This window comes from Cricetulus griseus, assembly GCF_003668045.3.
Source record: "Cricetulus griseus strain 17A/GY chromosome 1 unlocalized genomic scaffold, alternate assembly CriGri-PICRH-1.0 chr1_1, whole genome shotgun sequence".
In the NCBI taxonomy this organism is placed as follows: Eukaryota; Metazoa; Chordata; class Mammalia; order Rodentia; family Cricetidae; genus Cricetulus; species Cricetulus griseus.
In genome coordinates, this window is record NW_023276807.1 from 103,054,086 (window position 1) to 103,072,457 (window position 18,372).

General features: G+C 40.2%; 1 protein-coding gene across 2 annotated transcripts in view; it reads right to left on the reverse strand.

Moving 5' to 3' along the window:
* The window catches only part of Poln (DNA polymerase nu), a 152,961-nt gene that overhangs the window by 57,912 nt on the left and 76,677 nt on the right, over positions 1–18,372 (reverse strand). For both annotated transcript variants that reach the window (XM_027387184.2, XM_035452435.1), the window contains exons 16-18: positions 5,427–5,484; positions 4,415–4,492; positions 3,445–3,559 (exon numbers count right to left, since the gene is read on the reverse strand). In XM_027387184.2, coding sequence (XP_027242985.1) covers positions 3,445–3,559; positions 4,415–4,492; positions 5,427–5,484 — 251 coding nt within the window. The remainder of the gene's footprint in view (positions 1–3,444; positions 3,560–4,414; positions 4,493–5,426; positions 5,485–18,372) is intronic.

Here is an 18,372-nt window from a genome sequence, read left to right on the forward strand (position 1 = left end):
GATTTTATGACAAGTTACACTGATAGATTTTTGCAAGTTGAAACACTGTTTCACTGCTGGGATAAATCTCTCTCAGATATGGCATATAGTTTTTATACATTAATTAATTTGAGTTTCTATTAATCTTGTGGAATTTTTTTGGAATACATCTACTAAATTCATGAGTAACATTAGTTTGCACTCTGCTCTAATTTCACTTTTCTTTATCTGTACTGGTTTCACAGATTGAACTATAAAATGATCCACATATTTTTTTCTTTTTTTTTTTCTTTCAGTTTTTCAAGACAGGTTTCTCTGTGTAGCTTTGGAGCCTGTCTTGGCACTTGCTCTGGAGACCAGGCTGGCCTCAAACTCAGAGATCTGCCTGCCTCTCTGCCTCCCGAGTGCTGGGATTAAAGGCATGCGCCTGGCTGATCCACTTATTTCTATTTTGTACAAACTGATGTCAGTTCTCCTTTATAGACCTGGTTAAATTCTCAGCAAAAACTATTTAGGCATGGAGGTTTCTTTTTCAGGAGTTTTCAAGTTACAAGTATAGTTGTTTAATAGTTACAGGAATAATCAGGAACCAATTTCATTTTGGTTAGTTTCTAGTAGTTTGTGGCAGTTAAGACACTGTCTTCTTGAGAGTGAAGTTGCTTCTTGAGTGTCCTTGGACTCTGAGGAAGGAGCTGTGGGGGACAGAAGAACATAGTACATGGGCAGAGTGGCTTTCCAAAGCTCTAGTCTCTTAGGTAGAGGACATCCACTGAGACAGAGGCAAGCAGGCATCTGTGGGATGTGAGAAGTCTTTGGAGAGGGTAATGATGGTGTCAAGAACACACAGATTCAAATGGACTCCCACTGCATGGGTTTCTCTAGTGCTTAGGCTATGAGATTTGAGAAGTGGCTGTGAGTATCACTCAGAGCTTAAAACAGCAACCAGAGCAGAGGGCAAAGGCATCTTCATCCTAGAGAGGACAGCCACTAGGGCTGAGCAGAGGTGAGAGGGTCTAAGTGATTCTTCACTTATATCCTGTGGACCCTGATTAAGTGCAAAGAGGAGCTAGGTCTTGAAGCTCAGTGTGGTACAGAAAAGAGACAAATCACATCGCCATATGACAGATACAGGACAGGGAGGTGTTGGACAGCTAAGCATGAGAGCAGGCCAGTGAGGACAGAATGTGCATCTGATAGCATTAAGACTCAGGAAGGTAGCATCTGGGAGATGGCTTTGACAAGGTTAGAGGACACTTATATTAAAGGACAGCATTGCAGAGGGCTAGGGCAAAGCTAAGGAGGAGGGCAGAAGATGGGGACAGAAAGAAATTCCTTGGAAGATGGCAGGTGGTAAGACTTTGAGCTAATGCTTATAAGCTGGACTTGGCTCCTCTACAATGTAAAATCCCTCACTTGCAACCAGAACCCCTTTTACTATACTTAATAAGGATTCTATTTGTCTTATTCACTGTCTTATTGCTGTGAAGAGACACCATGACCAAGATGACACTTAAAAAAGAAAGCATTTAATTGGAGGCTTGTTTACAGTTTCAGAGTTTTAGTCCATTGTTATCATGGCAGGGAGCATGGCAAACATGGCGCTGGAGAGGTAGTTGAGAGTTACAACCTGGTCTACAGGCAGAGAGAGGGTAGAGAGAAAAGGGGAGAGGGAAGAAGAGGGGAGATGGGGGAGGGGAGAGGAGAGGAGAGGAGAGGAGAAAGAGACAGAGACTAGGGCTTTTGAAACCCTAAAGCCCACCTCCAGTTACACACCTCCTCCAACAAGGCCATACCTCCTAATCCTTCTAAGTTACTAAGCATTCAAGTAAATGAGACTATAGGGGCCATTCTTACTCAAACTACCACACTGTTATTCCTTGTATATGCCTATTTCCCTGCTGCCCCCATCAAACACAATTTCCAGTTATTCACTCTAAAGTTCAGCTTAGCATACAGTAGTACTATATTCTCACCCCCAACCTTAGCTCTCTTACATAAAATGTTTCGTGACTTTTAGTACTCAGATAAGAGTCTGCAGTCCTGGTATTTTGGTGAAGTCATAGGGTAGCCTAGACTCTGCACTCTCCACTTACCCTGCACTTACTGAGTAGATGTGCTTCAAGACCCAGAGCTTAGTAGGGTGCAGCAGGGAACAGAACTGGTGCTGCACTGCATATGTACATTGGGCAGGGAGCAACTGAGCTGGGGAAAATCAGGCTGGTGTGTCAAAGAGGGCTCCTGAAGTCCTGAGTGCAGGGCATGCTTTGAGGAAGGGCCTTCCTGAGTGCAAAGTAAAGAAGCTTGAGTGAAGTAGACAGCAGTGTGTTAAGGACTGGCTAGAGAAATCCAGTAAGTGGGCCATAGCAGCTGGTGTTTAATCTGGAGGTGTACAGTCCTGGTCCCATGATGGTCATATGCCTCAGGGCAGGTTGACAACAACAGAAATGAGAACCTGAGAGGCAGGTGCAGGACCTTGTATGGGGGACACACCCTTTCTGGAAGGCTCCTGACAGAAGTATTTGATGGTGATATGAAGGTGAGGGAAAAGGAGGAAGTCAAAGGGAACAGTTTGATGGAAGAGGCTTAAGGTGAGAAGTTGGCTCCTGTGGTTGCAGAGAGGGGACAGTGACAGTTGAGGTAGGGATCTTCCACTCACCAGCAGCTACCCTGTTCCTTCTCTTCCTTATAGCAGAATGCTGACTGTGTGCTAGCAGTGACATCTGTCTAAGTGAGCCCCTCATAATTCAAGCCAGTTACAGTCTCTAGTTTTTCGTCACCGGAGCAGAGCCAGTTGACCTCCCTTTACCTGGACAGCACTATTCTGCTTCGAAAGTGAGGTATAGCAGATGATTGCAGTGGGTTCCATGGAACACCCTGTTATTCTAGATCAGAGAGATGTGTGAGATTGGAACCTTATACCTGGTTGTTCCACCTGTCAAAGAGATTGGCAGCTAGCTGGTCTTCCATTAGGAGGAAAAAAAGTTAGTACCCAAGAATAGTGGTTCAGAAAAATAGGTAGACTCCAAAGGTAGAGAGGCACACCTCAGCACAACCTGAAGTCACTGGCTACTGGCATTCCCATAGAGTGAGCCATAGAGTTTGGGACTGCTACCTGAGGCCCATATGTTCTACCTTCTGAATGGCAGGAGTTAGGGCAGGCACAGCGAGGACAATGACCTTCTAATAGGAGTCCCACAGATCACACATCCAGCATCTGAGCTCCTTCTCCTGTGACTCACACTATTTTTTCATTCCTTACACTTGTTTTTAGTGGGACGAGTCATTCATTCTTTCATAATTAGGAAGCTTTAAGATTCTAGTTGTCTACTCTTCTTTTCAAAATGATTAACTACTAGAGAAAAATTTAACTTCTTTCTCATGAAAATAGCTTTGAAATAACTTCAGACTTTAAAAATCATGTCAGCATTCCTGCAGATCTGATAATACTATTTTTTGTTATCTTACCACTGTGAAGTCAGGGTAGAAAAGACATCATCATTTTCAGATTCCTGGAATAACTTCAAAAGCTCTGGATCTCCAGATAAATGTGCAAGAATGCGCAATTCAATCTGTGAAAAGTCTGTGAGACAAAGTTCTCCATCAATTTTGAATTCACCTATGGTGCCCCCATCATTGATTCACCCCAAGCCACTCTCAGACTGCCTTCCCATGGGGCTCAAGGTCAACACATCTCTTCCCATCTACCAGACTTCCTTAGCCTTTGGACTATTGCTTCTTTGTCTGCCAGCAACTCTACAGACCTGTTCTCTGTCTTGCAAGGCCAGTAAAGCCTCCAGGATGGGCGTGTTCATTCACCACATTCACCACAATTTTATGAAGGATCCCACTGAGATGTGTTAGTAAACAATATAGACACAGAACCCTTCCTCCGTGGAGCTTACATTCTAGGAGACATTCTGAGTAAATCATTTGGTATGTCACAGATGAGAAATGGAAAAACTGGATCAAGGTATGGTTTGGTAGAGAGTAGTGCATATGAGAGAAGCTGGTGTCATGGTAGGGTGGTCAGCTCCCCTGCTTCTTTCTAGTCCTCAAGAAAATTACAATGAACAAAGACAGAAGAGGGAAAAAGGAAGAGCTGTGGGGGCTTGAGGTAGAGGGACACAGTGGTTAGCAGGGCTGCTTGAGTCAGAAAGGAGGGGGAAGGGGGGAGGACAAAAGAGGAGGAAGCAGACTGAATGAATTATGCCAGCAAAATGAGGGGACCCTGAAAGCCAAAGATCTGTTATTATTTAATGTGTATAAGAAATCTTTGCTTCATGTAAGTGTTTGCTTTAGGGTTTATTTGCAAGAATGAGTTCTATATAATGTATGTATCTTTGCATTACTTAGTTAGTAAATATATGAACTACATGAAAATGCACAAAGTAAGGTATAGTGACAGTGACATCCCCCCATCATCCTATGCATATACCTGCTGCCAGGAAGGTGTGGCCTTCAGAGGAAACAAACAGAGTTCTTGGGGAGATTGTGACCGTCTCCTCTTCTTTACCTGAATTGCCATTTAAAAAGCATGTGGTGAGTTTTACTGTCAGATGACTTGCAGCAGTTTTTCATACAGAGTTATTTTAATATCATACACAAATAAAAGTCTAGATTTTAATTTTGTCACTTTCTATTAATACAATTAAAAATAAATACACTAAATACTGTAAGATAACAAAATTTTCTATTATTAAAATTTTCTGTTCTGTCTAGAATTATGATAAAGGAAAAAGTCAGACATTGATACCCAAAACCACTTTAGGAAAGCGCTGGAGACAGAGCCTGATTGGAAGACCTATGTATAGGCCATGTAGCCATGTGGTTCCCATTGAGCCCAGACACAGGTGCTGTGGTTCTTTTGTCCTTGCTCAAGGTGACTGTGTGTATTTAGAAAGGAGCACTTTGGCTTTAGTGGTATTATTGTGCCTCCTTGGTCAATGCCCACAACAAAGCAGCAGCACTGCCATGGTCACAGGTTATCGGGGAGTGGACATCCTAGCACCCTTTACCAAATTAGAAATTTTCCTTTTTAAGAAATACGACCATCAGCACTACAGTGCGATAGCTTAAAAGAAAGATTTTTTATATGCTTTTATAAACATCTCCAGAAAACTTTAGATTTTATTAAAAGTCAGTGCTTTTGTGTGTGCTTTTGTTTGTTCTTTATTGGGAAGTTGGTGGGGGGGAAGGATGGTGGGAAGGGAGATATTTCTCTGGTATAATTACCATCTATTTTAATGCATAAAACTGCTAAAAGGGAGGTACTATATCACTTCAGCTGCTTTTATTTTTTTCATTGTAGGTTTAAATACTAGTCATGCAAACACAGAGAAGCACTTCAGGAAAGTATAGTAGTTACATTGTAAGAAAGTAATTATAAACACTACTGGGTTTTAAGAAATGCTCCCAAGATTTTAGCAAGACAGAAAGTAATGTGTTACCTTTAAAATTCCGAGGTTTAGAAATCTGAATTGGGTGCTTGGAAATACCTTGGATATTCTGTTAATAAGATAATAGCTTTAGTTGAAATAAGTACTCTTAACTTAATCTGTACCATTCAAGAGTATTCATTAAAAACATAATTCCAATATGCCATGCCTAAAGCATATTAACATACAACACAACTGCCTAATGTGAAAGTTTCAATGGAGACACCACTAATCACAATCAGCAAGTGTGAAAACAGCCTTGATTCTGGCCTATGTGAGCCTGTGATACATACAGTGATTTGACAGTAGCCTAGATTATGAACTTTCTTGGAAATCTGTACATTATACTTTAATTGAAAAGCACTCTTGAAGCTGGAATGCAGCACTTAATTATCATGTACAAAGCTCAAGGTTTCATCTCTTGTACTGTCTAAAGGCACAAGAAAACAAAATCTCCACTATACTTTAAAATGAAAGTTCTGGACTCAGCTTTGTTGCAGCCCCTCCCCTGCTCCTGGTATTTGGTACCTGCCTCAGTCTTATCTTATGTAATAGTGGTGTTATCACTTACAAACCCTCAAGGGATTTTCTTGAGTGCCTTTGCTTTCCACTATTACCAGGGTAATGATAGTAGATGATGATAATAATAGATAGCAGACATATTCCATCCTGTTTCTCCTGTTCAGATCATGAAAATTTATGTCCTTGTACCTTCCTATGCTTGGTAGTACAGTGAACAACAGGCTACTTTGTCTGGTAACGGAATTTTCTGGATACTAGTTGGTTGTGACCAACTGACTAGCTATGATGAATTATACTGTGCTAGATGCTGATCATTAAAATCCATCTTTTAGGTCTCACAGAAACACAAGAGGTATGGGGCAAGTATTTCATCTTCCTTGCACATATGAATTCACAACATTCATGATTACCTGCACAAGACCTGCATGAGATCAAGCCAGTTAAAATTCCAGCCTGAGCTGGGGGTGGTGGCACATGCCTTTAATCCCAGCACTAAGGAGACAGAGGCAGGTGGATTTCTGTGAGTTTCAGACCAGCTTGGTCTATGGAGCTAGTTCTAGGACAGCCAAAGTTACCAAAGAAACAGTCTCGAAAAACAAGCCAAAAAATTGCAGCTATGAGGTTACTTCCCTAAGAGGTTACTGAGACCTGCACAAGATCAAACCAGCTAAAATTTCTAACATTGATAGGGGAGACACCACTGAAACGCCTCAGTTCTAGCTGAGGAGCTAATTGAAGTTGATGGCTGATGCAGAGAAGAGAGTGGCCATTGGTAGGTTATTCATGCCACAGTGGATGACCACATATCCATGAACCTTTGGGCAGTACTAATTGGACTCAGTGGATTAAAAATAAAATTAAGAAGAGGCATAAAATTGGAAAGGAGATGTTGGAAGGTCCTAGGAGAATTTGGATTGGTAAAGTGGGATGCGGATACAATTAACATATTTTATATACATGCATGATTTTTTCAAAGAATAAACAAAAACATTACTTAATTAAGATAACATTTGATTCAAAGTAATGCAAAGAAAACCTTACATTGGAATTTTGTTTGCAAATCACATAGACACAAAATATAAATTACTAAAGTAAACCCATAAAACAAACAAAAAAACATCCTAGCATAAAAGGCGCTTCCAGAATAGAAAAGTCAGGAGCTTATCATATGAAATCAGTGACACCCTGGTTACTAAAACCAGGCAGCAGAATAAAGAAAATGCCAACCAACATTCTTAAACATAGGAGCAATAATTCTTAACAAATTCTTAACAAAGCCGGTGGTGGCACACACCTTTAATCCCAGCACTCGGGAGGCAGAGGCAGGTGGATCTCAGTGAGTTCAAGGACAGACTAGTCTAGAACAAGTTCCAGGACACCCAGGGTCACACAGAGAAACCCCATCTTGAAAAAAGTCCAAAACAATTAACACATAGTATTTATGGAGTAAAGGGCTTTAAGACAGTAAGATCATATTAGAGCAAAAAAGGACAATGACAAAATCCAACATTCATTCAGACTAACAATGTACCAAACATAGTCTGAAATTCTCAACTAACTAGGAAAGGGGGATTGTTTTTCTCAACACAGTAAGTAGCATGTACAAAGCTTACTCATTCAGAGTAATTTCAGTGTCTAAAGCTTTATAAAATAGGCCTGTGTTCCCCATCTATCAGAGTCAGACCAGCATCAAGCCAACTGCAGTTAACATACACAGCTGACAGTTCCTGGAAGGTTCTGCATAGTCAAGAACAACCAGCAAATAGGTGCTCAGGCTCTAACGTTATGTTCCATAGAACACAGCATGTTAGTTTTAAAGACAGCTGTCTTACCAAAATAAAGGGAATGCATGGGTTTTCTATTAGTCAAAAGAAAGTAGGAAATTTAAGTTTATTGTGGTTAAATGAATTACAGAGGAAGATTTTGTTTTTACAGTATATCAAATAATAGCATGATAGAAAATTCACCAAATATTTAATTTCTGGGGGGGAGGGGAGGTTCGAGACAGGGTTTCTCTGTGGCTTTGGAGGCTGTCCTGGAACTAGCTCTTGTAGACCAAGCTGATCTCAAACTCACGGAGATCCTCCTCCTCAGCCTCTCAGTGCTGGGATTAAAGGCGTGTACCACCACTGCCCAGTCCAAATATTTAGTTTACATAGTCCGTTTTAACCATCCCAAGAAAAGTTAAAATATACACCTTGTCCTTTGGTCACATAGAAGATTGTCAACCTGAGAAGGAACTTCTTTTCTTTCCTGGAAGACAAGATTTTAGCTTTTCCTTTTCCATTACTGCTGAGTTGAACAGTGCCTTGGTTTTTGATATCTTGCAATGGCTATTCTGTCCAATATGACTTGTTGAGGCATGAATGGGAGTTAGGGATCCACTTTAGCAGAGGACTTTGCCAGTAATCAGTGCCTTTACAGCTGACAGGGCAAGACAAGAGCAGTCACATAGTGTCAGCTATGAGCATAAGCCAGAGAAATGTTGTACCCACCAATTAATGCTAGAGGAATATAAAATCACTGAACAAGGACAAGCATTTCAACCAGAATTGCTTCTATGAAGTGTCCCCAGTATGTCCACAGAGCAGAGCTAGTAAAACTAAATAAATCAGCTCCTAAAATAAAGACGTGTTCTTTTTATAAAGACCAGAAACATCCATGGAATTGTCTATTGTGTGGAGTGGCTTTTAAAGAAAAATAACCTTTTTGTTTTAGAGCAAAGTTGTGAAGACAGAAAAGTTGTCACATGTCCAGTTTCATCCAGTGAGCATCTTAAAATCTGCCACAACTAAACTGACAAGGGATATTACCATCCTCTAAGCTCTGTGCTTTGTTCTCACTGATTTTTTAAAAAAATATAATCTCTTTCATGCATGATACTTAGTCATTGTGTCTCCTTAGAGTCCTCCTGGCTATCAGTTTCTCATCATGTTTCACAATTTTGTGGAGGGCTGATAAGGTAGGAAACCCAAAGAAACAGCTGACCTGAGCAAGTGGGAGCTCATGGACCCCAGTCCGACTGCTGGGAAACCAGCACAGGACCGAACCAGGTCAGTTGAACTTGAGTGTCAGTTCGGAGGGCCTGTATTTAATCTGGTGATACCACTGTGTTCTGAAACTCAGCTGTGTTTTTCTTTTGGAGTCAGCCTTAGACTGCACTAGTCATAGCTCCCTTCCAGGGTGCAGACAGAGTGGAAGATGTAGGGGCCTTCATTTCTACACTAGAGGCATGCAGGACCCAGGAACATACTGATCTCATGTAGACTGTGCAGAAGAGCAACTATAGGACTCACTTGCAAAACACACACTAAGTGTTAATTTGGTGCTGCTGGAAAGATTGCTCCTCTAAACTTAGGGGTTGGGACAGAGTCCCAAACCCACAGATAGTATGTTCTATGCTCTCCTCTGTCTGTTTCCCTCACACTAGATTATTTAATTATTTTTTTACACACTGGATTTTAACACAAAGGGGCAGGGCTAGGACCTATTCAGAGTTCTCCTTCCCTCTGCCACCCAGCTCAACTCTAAATTCTGTTGTCCCCTCCCTCTCAGCACCTCTCCCAAGTCCAAAGGAGCTGTTATGACTCCTTCCCAAAAGTAGGTACTGCAGCTCCCAGTGTGTCCTTATTATGTTAAACTGACAAATGCCAGGCTGAGTCTGGGTGCTGCAGACTTAAAAATACAGAGTAAAACACTTTTATGTCTCTAGAGCCTGATGTTCTTTCTGCTGTGCTCTCTCTCAAGTTCTAACTGAGAGCCAGAACTGAGCAGGACTCATTTATTCTCAATGGTATCTCCTCTCTCTGTGGAGAGATAGAGGCCTCAGCCCCAAAGGCTGGCAGCCTCTCAATAGCAAGAGGGCAGGAATGAATACATATCAGATGGTATTTCAAAACCATCTTTGTGCTATCAAGTATTTTGTTCAGTTAAAGTTGCTTCTGTTTCCAGGAAAGTGGCGTAAACATATTTTCCCTGTTCCTCTCATTAGGCACAACTAAAACCCTGGGCACTATGCATACAAGAAAGAAAAGGGCTCTGAAAGTTGGGTAGAAAGAAGAATGGTCAGGAACTACCAAGAATTAGACAGAACTGAGCTTCACAATTTTTCTGTGCCTAATGTGTCTCAGATTGGGTGTTGGAGAAGCCAATAGCCGCAGACAAAAACCAAACTAATAAACACACAATAAATTTCTAACCAAAGACTATTGCTACTTGCAGCCCTGCAAGACAGATAATTTTGAGACAAACAGCATTTTTTCCTGTCATCACCAAGGAAAAGATTTGTGGCTGACTTTAGTTAGGATCCTCCACCTATCAAAGCTCCTCTTTGTAATTTTCTATGCACTGGCCCTTCATCCTGCCTGTAAGTACTAAGTCCCTACCCACCCCTACTGCATTTGGAGTTGAACTCTGCTTCCCTATCCTATTGCAATAATCTTGGATGAAATTTTCCTGGTTTGCCAGGTGTTGGTGGTGCACACCTTTAGTCCCAGCACTTGGGAGGCAGAGACAGGTGGATCTCTGTGAGTTCGAGGTCTTCCTGGTCTACAGAGCAAGTTCCAGGACAGGGTCCAAAGCAATACAGAGAAACCCTGTCTCAGAAAAAAAAAAGTCTTACTAGTTTGTTTAACTCTACTCGATCCATTTTTTTCTTTGACAAAATATAATGTATCGAATGTAGCTATAGCAGCACTAAGTGGGAAGTTCACAGCACTAAAATAAATCAGACATAGAGAAAAGAGAGAAGAAAGTCTTCAGCAATAATATAAGCTCAAGAAATTAGGAGAGAGAAATAAACCCAAATCAAGTAGAAGAATAGAAATAATAAGGAATAGAAACCAACCAACTGGAAATGGGGGGGGGCAATCAATGGAACAAGTACTTGGTTATTTGAAAAGATAACTAAAATTATGAAAACTCTCATTAGATTGACAAAGAAAAAGGAGAGAAGGAAGAAAAGACCAATATTGAAGGTGGATGAGTGCACAGAAAATACTGTCAGCAACATCATGCATGCATTTCACAACCTGGACAAAAACACACTATGAAATAGATAACAAAAGCGGCTGGAGTGATAGGTCAGCAGTTAAGATCACTGGCTGATCTTTCAGAGGACCCAGGTTCAATTCCCAGCACCCATATGGCAGTTTACAACTGTCTGTAACACCTATTCCAGGGGAATCTCACACCCTCACACAGACATGCATGCAGGCAAAACACCAATGTATATAAATGTAAAAAAAAAAAAAAAAAAACGAAAAGGATAACAAGAAAATCCCTGTTAAAGGCCAGACCTATTGGTACTTGCCCTCAGGAGGCAGAGGCAGGTAGATCTCTGTAATTTTGAAGTCTTCCCAGTTTACATAGTGACTTCTGGGGCAGTCAGGACTGCATAGTGAGATCTTATCTTAAAAGAATGTATATATACATACACACATGTACATACATACATATATGCATACATGTAAAAGATAAACTGTAACAAGGATATTGACCCTAAGCCAAGGGTATTTCATCAGAGGAGTCTACCAAATATTTAGAGTTACAATTTCACACAATATTGTCCAGAAAATCTAAGAGGAAAGAATACTTTCCAATTCATTTTATAATACTAGTATTACCTTGATACCAAAACCAGACACAGATCAATATCCTTCATGAACATACACATAAAAATTTCTTTAAAGTATCAACATACAGAGTTCAGGCATATATTTTAAACACTTGATCAAACAATTGAAGTTATAGGCACTTATCTCAGAGAAACCGAGATGTAAGCTAACATAATATTTATTTATTATGTTGATGTTTATAGTAGATTTATCTGTGACTGCTAAAAATTGGAAAGAATCCAAATGTCCTTCAGATGAAAACTGTCATGTTCAGATTTTCAAGTGGTGATTAAACTGTCCACAACTGTCAAAACATTAAGTATTTTAACTATATTGTTTTGAAAATTGTTTAATTTCTTAAAGTTGTAAAAGGGTCTTCTATAAAATATATATTAGCTGTCAAAAATATTCTTAGGACTTTTAACTAGAATTCATTCAATGCATTATCAGAATCCTGCCATGTGAGAACTATAGTGAAAAATGCTAGCTCTTCCTGCATTCAATCTCCAAATAACTAACACTGATGTAAAACATAAGCTGCTGGAGGAAGCTTCTTTAATAATGAGTATGAGCTAGAAGAGCCAATACTAAATATTCTTCCCTACAATGAGATATCAGCAATACTTACCACCTTAAATTTAAGACCCAAGTACCCAATTCTACTCTTTCCTTCAGTGACATTTGTGACATCTGACAAACAGCATGCCCACTTCGGGGGCTAAAATGCTGAGAGTGAAAGTGATAACTGGGGGAAGGATGACAATGCTGAGTCAGGGGTTCATGAAGGACGCACAGGGATAAATTCTTCAATGAGACTGTACAAAAGTCAAGAGTCAAAAGAGACCAATACACCAACAATATAGAACCAAGAGCCTAGAATCAGGCTATGCATATCAGCACTCCTATATGAAGAAGGATTACAAAGTGAGTTGTCAAGATAGCAATAGTTATAGCAATTATCCAGATGGAGAATAATCAATTCCCTACCCTCACACATATATAAAAATAGGTTTCAGTAAGATTAAAGACACATTGCAAAATACAGAATTTGAACATCTTTATAATTGCCATGCAAGGAAAGATTTCTTAAACGACACAAGCAAGTCAGATATTGTGGTATACACTTGCAGTCCCAACTGCATGGAGAGATGAGGAGGGAGGATCACTTGAGCTTGCTTATGAGTTTGATATCCTGTCCACACTGTATATGAGAACTGGGACACCATTTAGACACTATGAAACTTGTGCATTAACACACCCAGAAATGGTCAGACAACAATGGTAAGAAAACCTTTGTACAGGTTAAAGAATATTCATTAAAATGCTACATTTCCCACTCAGCACTGTATTTATTTATTCATGATCTATCTATCATCTATCTATCCTGTGTGTGTGTTTGCAGGTGCATGTGTGTGTGCAGGTGTGTGTGTGTGTGTGTGTGTGTGTGTGTTGTGTGTGTGTGTGTGTGTGTGTAGAGGCCAGAGGATAACCTTGGGTGATGTTCTTTAGGTGTTGTTTACCTTTTTATTTAACTTACTTAATTTATTTTTTGAGAGAGAGAAGATCTCTCACTGGCCTGGAACTTGTCAAGTAGGCTAGACAGGCTTGGTTAGCAAGTCCCCATATGCCTCTGCCTCCCAGTGTTGGAATTACAAGCATATATCACCACACTTGAGTTCTTGTGCTTGCAAAGCAAGCACTTTACCTACTGAGTTATCTTCCTAGCCCCTCATCACTGTTTTAAAAGTTAAAGTCTGGAAATAATCTATTGTATTTGTATAATGACATACAGTATAGCCACCAAGAAGAATGAACCAGAGCTGCTTCTGTTAAGGATAAACGTTAAAAACAATGCTAAAAGAAAACAGCTAGGCTTGGCGATGGTGGCACATGCCTTTAATCCCAGTACTTGGATGGCAGAGGCAGGAGGTTCTCTGTGAGTTCGAGACCAGCCTGGTCTACAAGAGCTAGTTCCAGGACAGCCTCCAAAGCCACAGAGAAACCCCGTCTTGAACCACCCCCCCCCAAAAAAAGAAAAAGAAAATAACTAGTAGTGTGAGGATAAGTATTATCAGCTACTATTTGCATAAAATTTTATTCATATAAAATTTATACTATCAAAACAAATGCCCCATGTTTTATGTGGTGATTATGAAAATAATCTCTTACATTATAAGAGAGTCTAACTTTTGCTGGACTTCACAAAGTTAATAGTACACCCTGGGGTCACTTAGGACCTGAAACTGACATCTTACTACTATGTACTAAGTCTGTTGGGTTGTTGGTTTTTTGTTGTTGTTGTTGTTTTAGTTTTTTGAGACAGGGTCTCTCTGTGTAGCCCTGGAACTCACTCTGTAGACCAGGCTGGCCTTGAACTCACTGAGATCCACCTGCCTATGCCTCCAGAGTACCGGGACTAAAGGTGTGTGCCACCTTGCCTGGCATAGCCTGTTGGTTTAACCCACCTTTTTTTTTTTTTTTTTTTTTTTTTGAGACAGGGTTTCTCTGTGGCTTTGGAGGCTGTCCTGGAACTAGCTTTTATAGACCAGGCTGGCCTCAAACTCACAGAGATCCGCCTGCCTCTGCCTCCCAAGTGCTGGGATTAAAGGTGTATATCACCACCACCACCACCACCACCACCACCACCACCACCACCCAGCTTAAGCCACTTTTAAGACAAAAATATAACAACCAGTCTTACTTGCCTTGGAATTTTCATGCAATCAATTCTTATAACCTAAGTCAATGCATAAAGCTGTCATCTTTTTTTTGTTTGTTTGTTTGGTGGTTTTTATTTTGGAGACAGGGTTTCCCTGTGTAGCCCTGACTATCCTAATACAGTAATACATGTTAAAAACAGCAAATATAATGAATGTAACCTTTTTTTGTTTTGTTTTGTTTTTCAAGACAGGGCTTCTCTACATAGTCTTGGCTATTCTGAAAATCACTATGTAGACCAGGCTGGCCTCAAACTCACTAAAATCCATATGCCTCTGCTTCCCAAGTACTGGGATTAAAGGTGTACTACTTGGCCTGAGTGAAACTTTTAAAAGTATCCATCATAAATGTTAGAAGTGACATGAATATAGTTTGATAAGTCTGTTTGCAGTACTGTTTGTTATGGGTGTCAGTTGTGATCAGCAGGAGTCAGTAATGTTTCATTCCTTATAAAACTTTAAGATTTCTGTAAAGTATCTCTCATTCCTCCTCCATATAATGCTCTCTGTGCTGTTCAATAAATACAGAATAAAGGCCTTTTCGAGGAATACAAACAGGAACAGGGACAGGGACAGAGAAGACAAGACAACATTCAGGCAGGCACAGATTCAGACTCATAAAGCAGACAGATTATAGACAGGCCACAAGCAAAATGCTACAGAGAGATGACAAAAGACACAGGGAGAGAAATAGAGAATTCAAATCCGGGCTTGTTCTTGATAAAACTATTCCAAGGGAAAGTGCTTTGATTTTTTTTCCTTAATATGACACTGATGCATTTTGGATACTCTGAGGTTATTACTAGTGTGGTTAACCAGCACACTACCATTTAGGGCAATATATATGGGACAATAAACACTACATTTGGGACAGAAAAGGACACTGACTTGGGAAGAAGAGATCTGAGAAAAGATAAACAGGATTTCAGTGCCACCAAGTAACATTTAAGCTCTTAAACTGAGTGACATACTTAACTATAGCAGCCTTCAGTCTTTGTATATAGGAAAAAAGGGGACCAGATAACTGGGATGGGACATGAAACAAAGCTTTCTGAGGTCAGGTATCTTCAGCGGAAATAGAATCACTGGCTGGGAAAGAAGACTAGCCTGGAGGACATGTTCATGATTTGGGGCAGAGAAGTAACAAGGTAACAGGAGCAGTGGCTGGAATGCATATCAAAGGTGATTCAATAATGACCTAGCCAGGTTCTAAAAACTGTACAAATATGCTGGTGGGACACTGAAGATAGTCAGAAAAGTAAAGAACACTAGGGAAGAAAAAGTACTCACAAAAAAATTAAAGCAAAAATAATGCCTGCATGTTAATATTCCCAATTAGTTCAGGTGTAGCCTTTCAAAAAACCAGAAAAAACCAAGAACTCAGAACACTAAAGAAAAGCACAATGTGAAAGGTCAGAAATTTTGAGTTTTGTAACATTGGTAAATTCTGAGCCAGCATCACGAGTAATACTACAGTGAAATAAGGACATTGACAAAAACTGGCCCTGATGATGTAGAAACACTAGACGGGACATCTAAGCCATGTGTGATAAGAAGTATTGGATGGAATAATGTGGCTCCTGGCAAACACAGTGAGAGCAAAGGTCCTCAGCTCCTCAGCTCCTCCCATGAGAAGGCCTTTGTGGAAAAAATAGTGGTTCCGAACAGGACTTATGAAAAGGGACCAAAAGGTCTGAGCCCTGAGGCCCAAGTTGGGGGAAAAGAAGAATTTAGATGAAAACCAAAAACCTCATGGCTCCTGCTTCAGGTGGGGAAGAGACGTGGCCTTGTTTTTATCACACTGAAATCCTAGGGATGACCCCAAGCCAGAACAACAAGAGCAGGTAACACATTCCATAAACAGAAAAGTAGGCTGAAAAGGCTATTCACATGGAATTTATGACCTAGCAAGAGAAAAACACATATGAGGGCTCAGGAAACCCAGTGCCATAAGCACCATGACCAGGGAGAACCCAAGGACAGAAGACTGATTCTGACAGAGTGAAGAATGATTGACAAACCATTTCAAAGCAGAAGAAGATAAGATAGAATTTTAGACAGATTAAAATGTACTAGCCATGAGTTTCTACTCCCACTTGGGACATATACAATTGAAAGAAAATTGGTTCCCACAATGAAAAAAGATAATTTAAAAAAAAACATCACTTTTTGAGTCCAGCACCAAGCTAAGTATTCAACAGAGAGCTGATACTTGCACACATGTGAAGAAATTACCACCACCTGTAGATAGCCATCCAAAGGATTAGAGAACAGGGTTCAGTGGCCATACAGAGACAGGAATTGTACATGTTTATAGCAGCTATTTGTGAAAAGCCTAGAATTTATAGACCTTTAGAAGAATATTTTAAAAAGGTTTTCCTTGGGGGTAAAAAATAATTAGCTTTAGTTGGAACACTTCTTTGGATTGTCCAGACAACCATAAAAACAAAATCAGAAAGATATGAACTTTTTAAAAAAATGAAAACATCTACTGCCCATCCATGTAAATTGTCTTTGCTAGGGTTTCTATTGCTGTGATAAAACTCTATGACAAAAAGCAACTTGGGAAAGAAGGGATTAATTTTGTTTACATTTCCACATCACAGTCCACTGTCAAGGAAGTCAGGGCAGAAACTCATGACAGGAAACTGGAGCAGAGGCCATAGAGGAGCAGTGCTTCCTCGCTTGTTTTCCATGGCTTATTCAGACAGCTCTTTTTATCCATCCCAGAACTATCTACCCAATGACAGCACCACCCACAGTGAAGTGGACCCTCCCACATCAATCATTAATTAAGAAAATGCACTACAGATTTGCTTATAGCCCACTTTTATGGAGGCATCTTCTCAGTTGCACAAAATGACTTAGTGGAGCCCATTCTATATGGAGAGATACCTTGCCCAGCCTAGACACAGAGGTGTTGGGGGGTGAAGAGGTGCCTTGGTCCTGCCTCAACTAGATGATGGGACAGACTTAGTAGACTTCCTAGGGGAGGCCTTACCCTTTCTGTGGAGCAGATTGGAGTGGAAGGAGTGGGGGGAGCAGGAGGAGAGGAGGGAGGGGGAACTGGGATTGGAATGTAAAAAATAAATTAATAAAAAAAATATAAAAAAACCTGCCAGGACATCTATCATCCTCTGAAATGAGTCAAACCTTTTCTCTTCTTAAATTGTTTATATCAGGCATTTTGTTACAGTGATATAAAGCACACATACTAACAAAACTGAAACAGGAAATAAATTGAAGAAAAAGGTAAAAGATAGGTCTCCGAGCTATGGGGCAAAGTCAAGTGGCTGAATATAGAAGACAAGAAAGAAGGTAGATCTTTAAAAAGTGAGAATACTCAGCTGTGAAAAAAATGAAATTATGATGTTCATAGGGAATGGATAAAACTGGAAGTATATGAAATGAGGTAACCCAGCCTAGACAAATTTCCTATGATCTGTCTCACATACAGACTCTAGCTTCAAGTTTTTGAATTTGTGTTTTTAATCTGAGTGTCTGTAGAGGTCAGAAAGTTAGAAGAGGTCCATGATGGAGTTAGAAGCCTTAAGGATGGATGTGGGTAGCAGAATGTAAGTGATAGGAAAGTAGATGAGGGAAATCCTGGGCTTAAGTGTAGATGAGGATGGAGAAATAGGGGAGGTGGCACCTAAAGACATGAAAAACCTTATGAGAACTTCATAAACTAATTTAGAAGTATGTGTACTATATATTAAATGCATATGTTTAAAGGAGTTTCAGTAGTTAGACAGCTGGCTCACAGTTAACTGTAACAGCTGTTCTTCCTGTGGATGGGGGTTTGATTTCCAACCCACAGAATAGTTTAAAATTGTAACTCCAATCTCAGGTGATCTGACACCCTCTTCTGGCTTCCACAGGCACTGCATGCATGTGGAACACAGACATATAGGCAGGCAAAACAACCATGCACATAAAAATTTTCTTGGTCAAAAAAGGAGTTCCGTTAGTATAAGGACATTCAAAAAGGGAGTTTCACTCTGGCCAAACAATAATCCATCTGGTGAACAGCTTTGGAACTAGACCTTTAGACTTTCATGGAAGAAATGGATTATACAATATTCTGTCTCCTAAATGATTTTA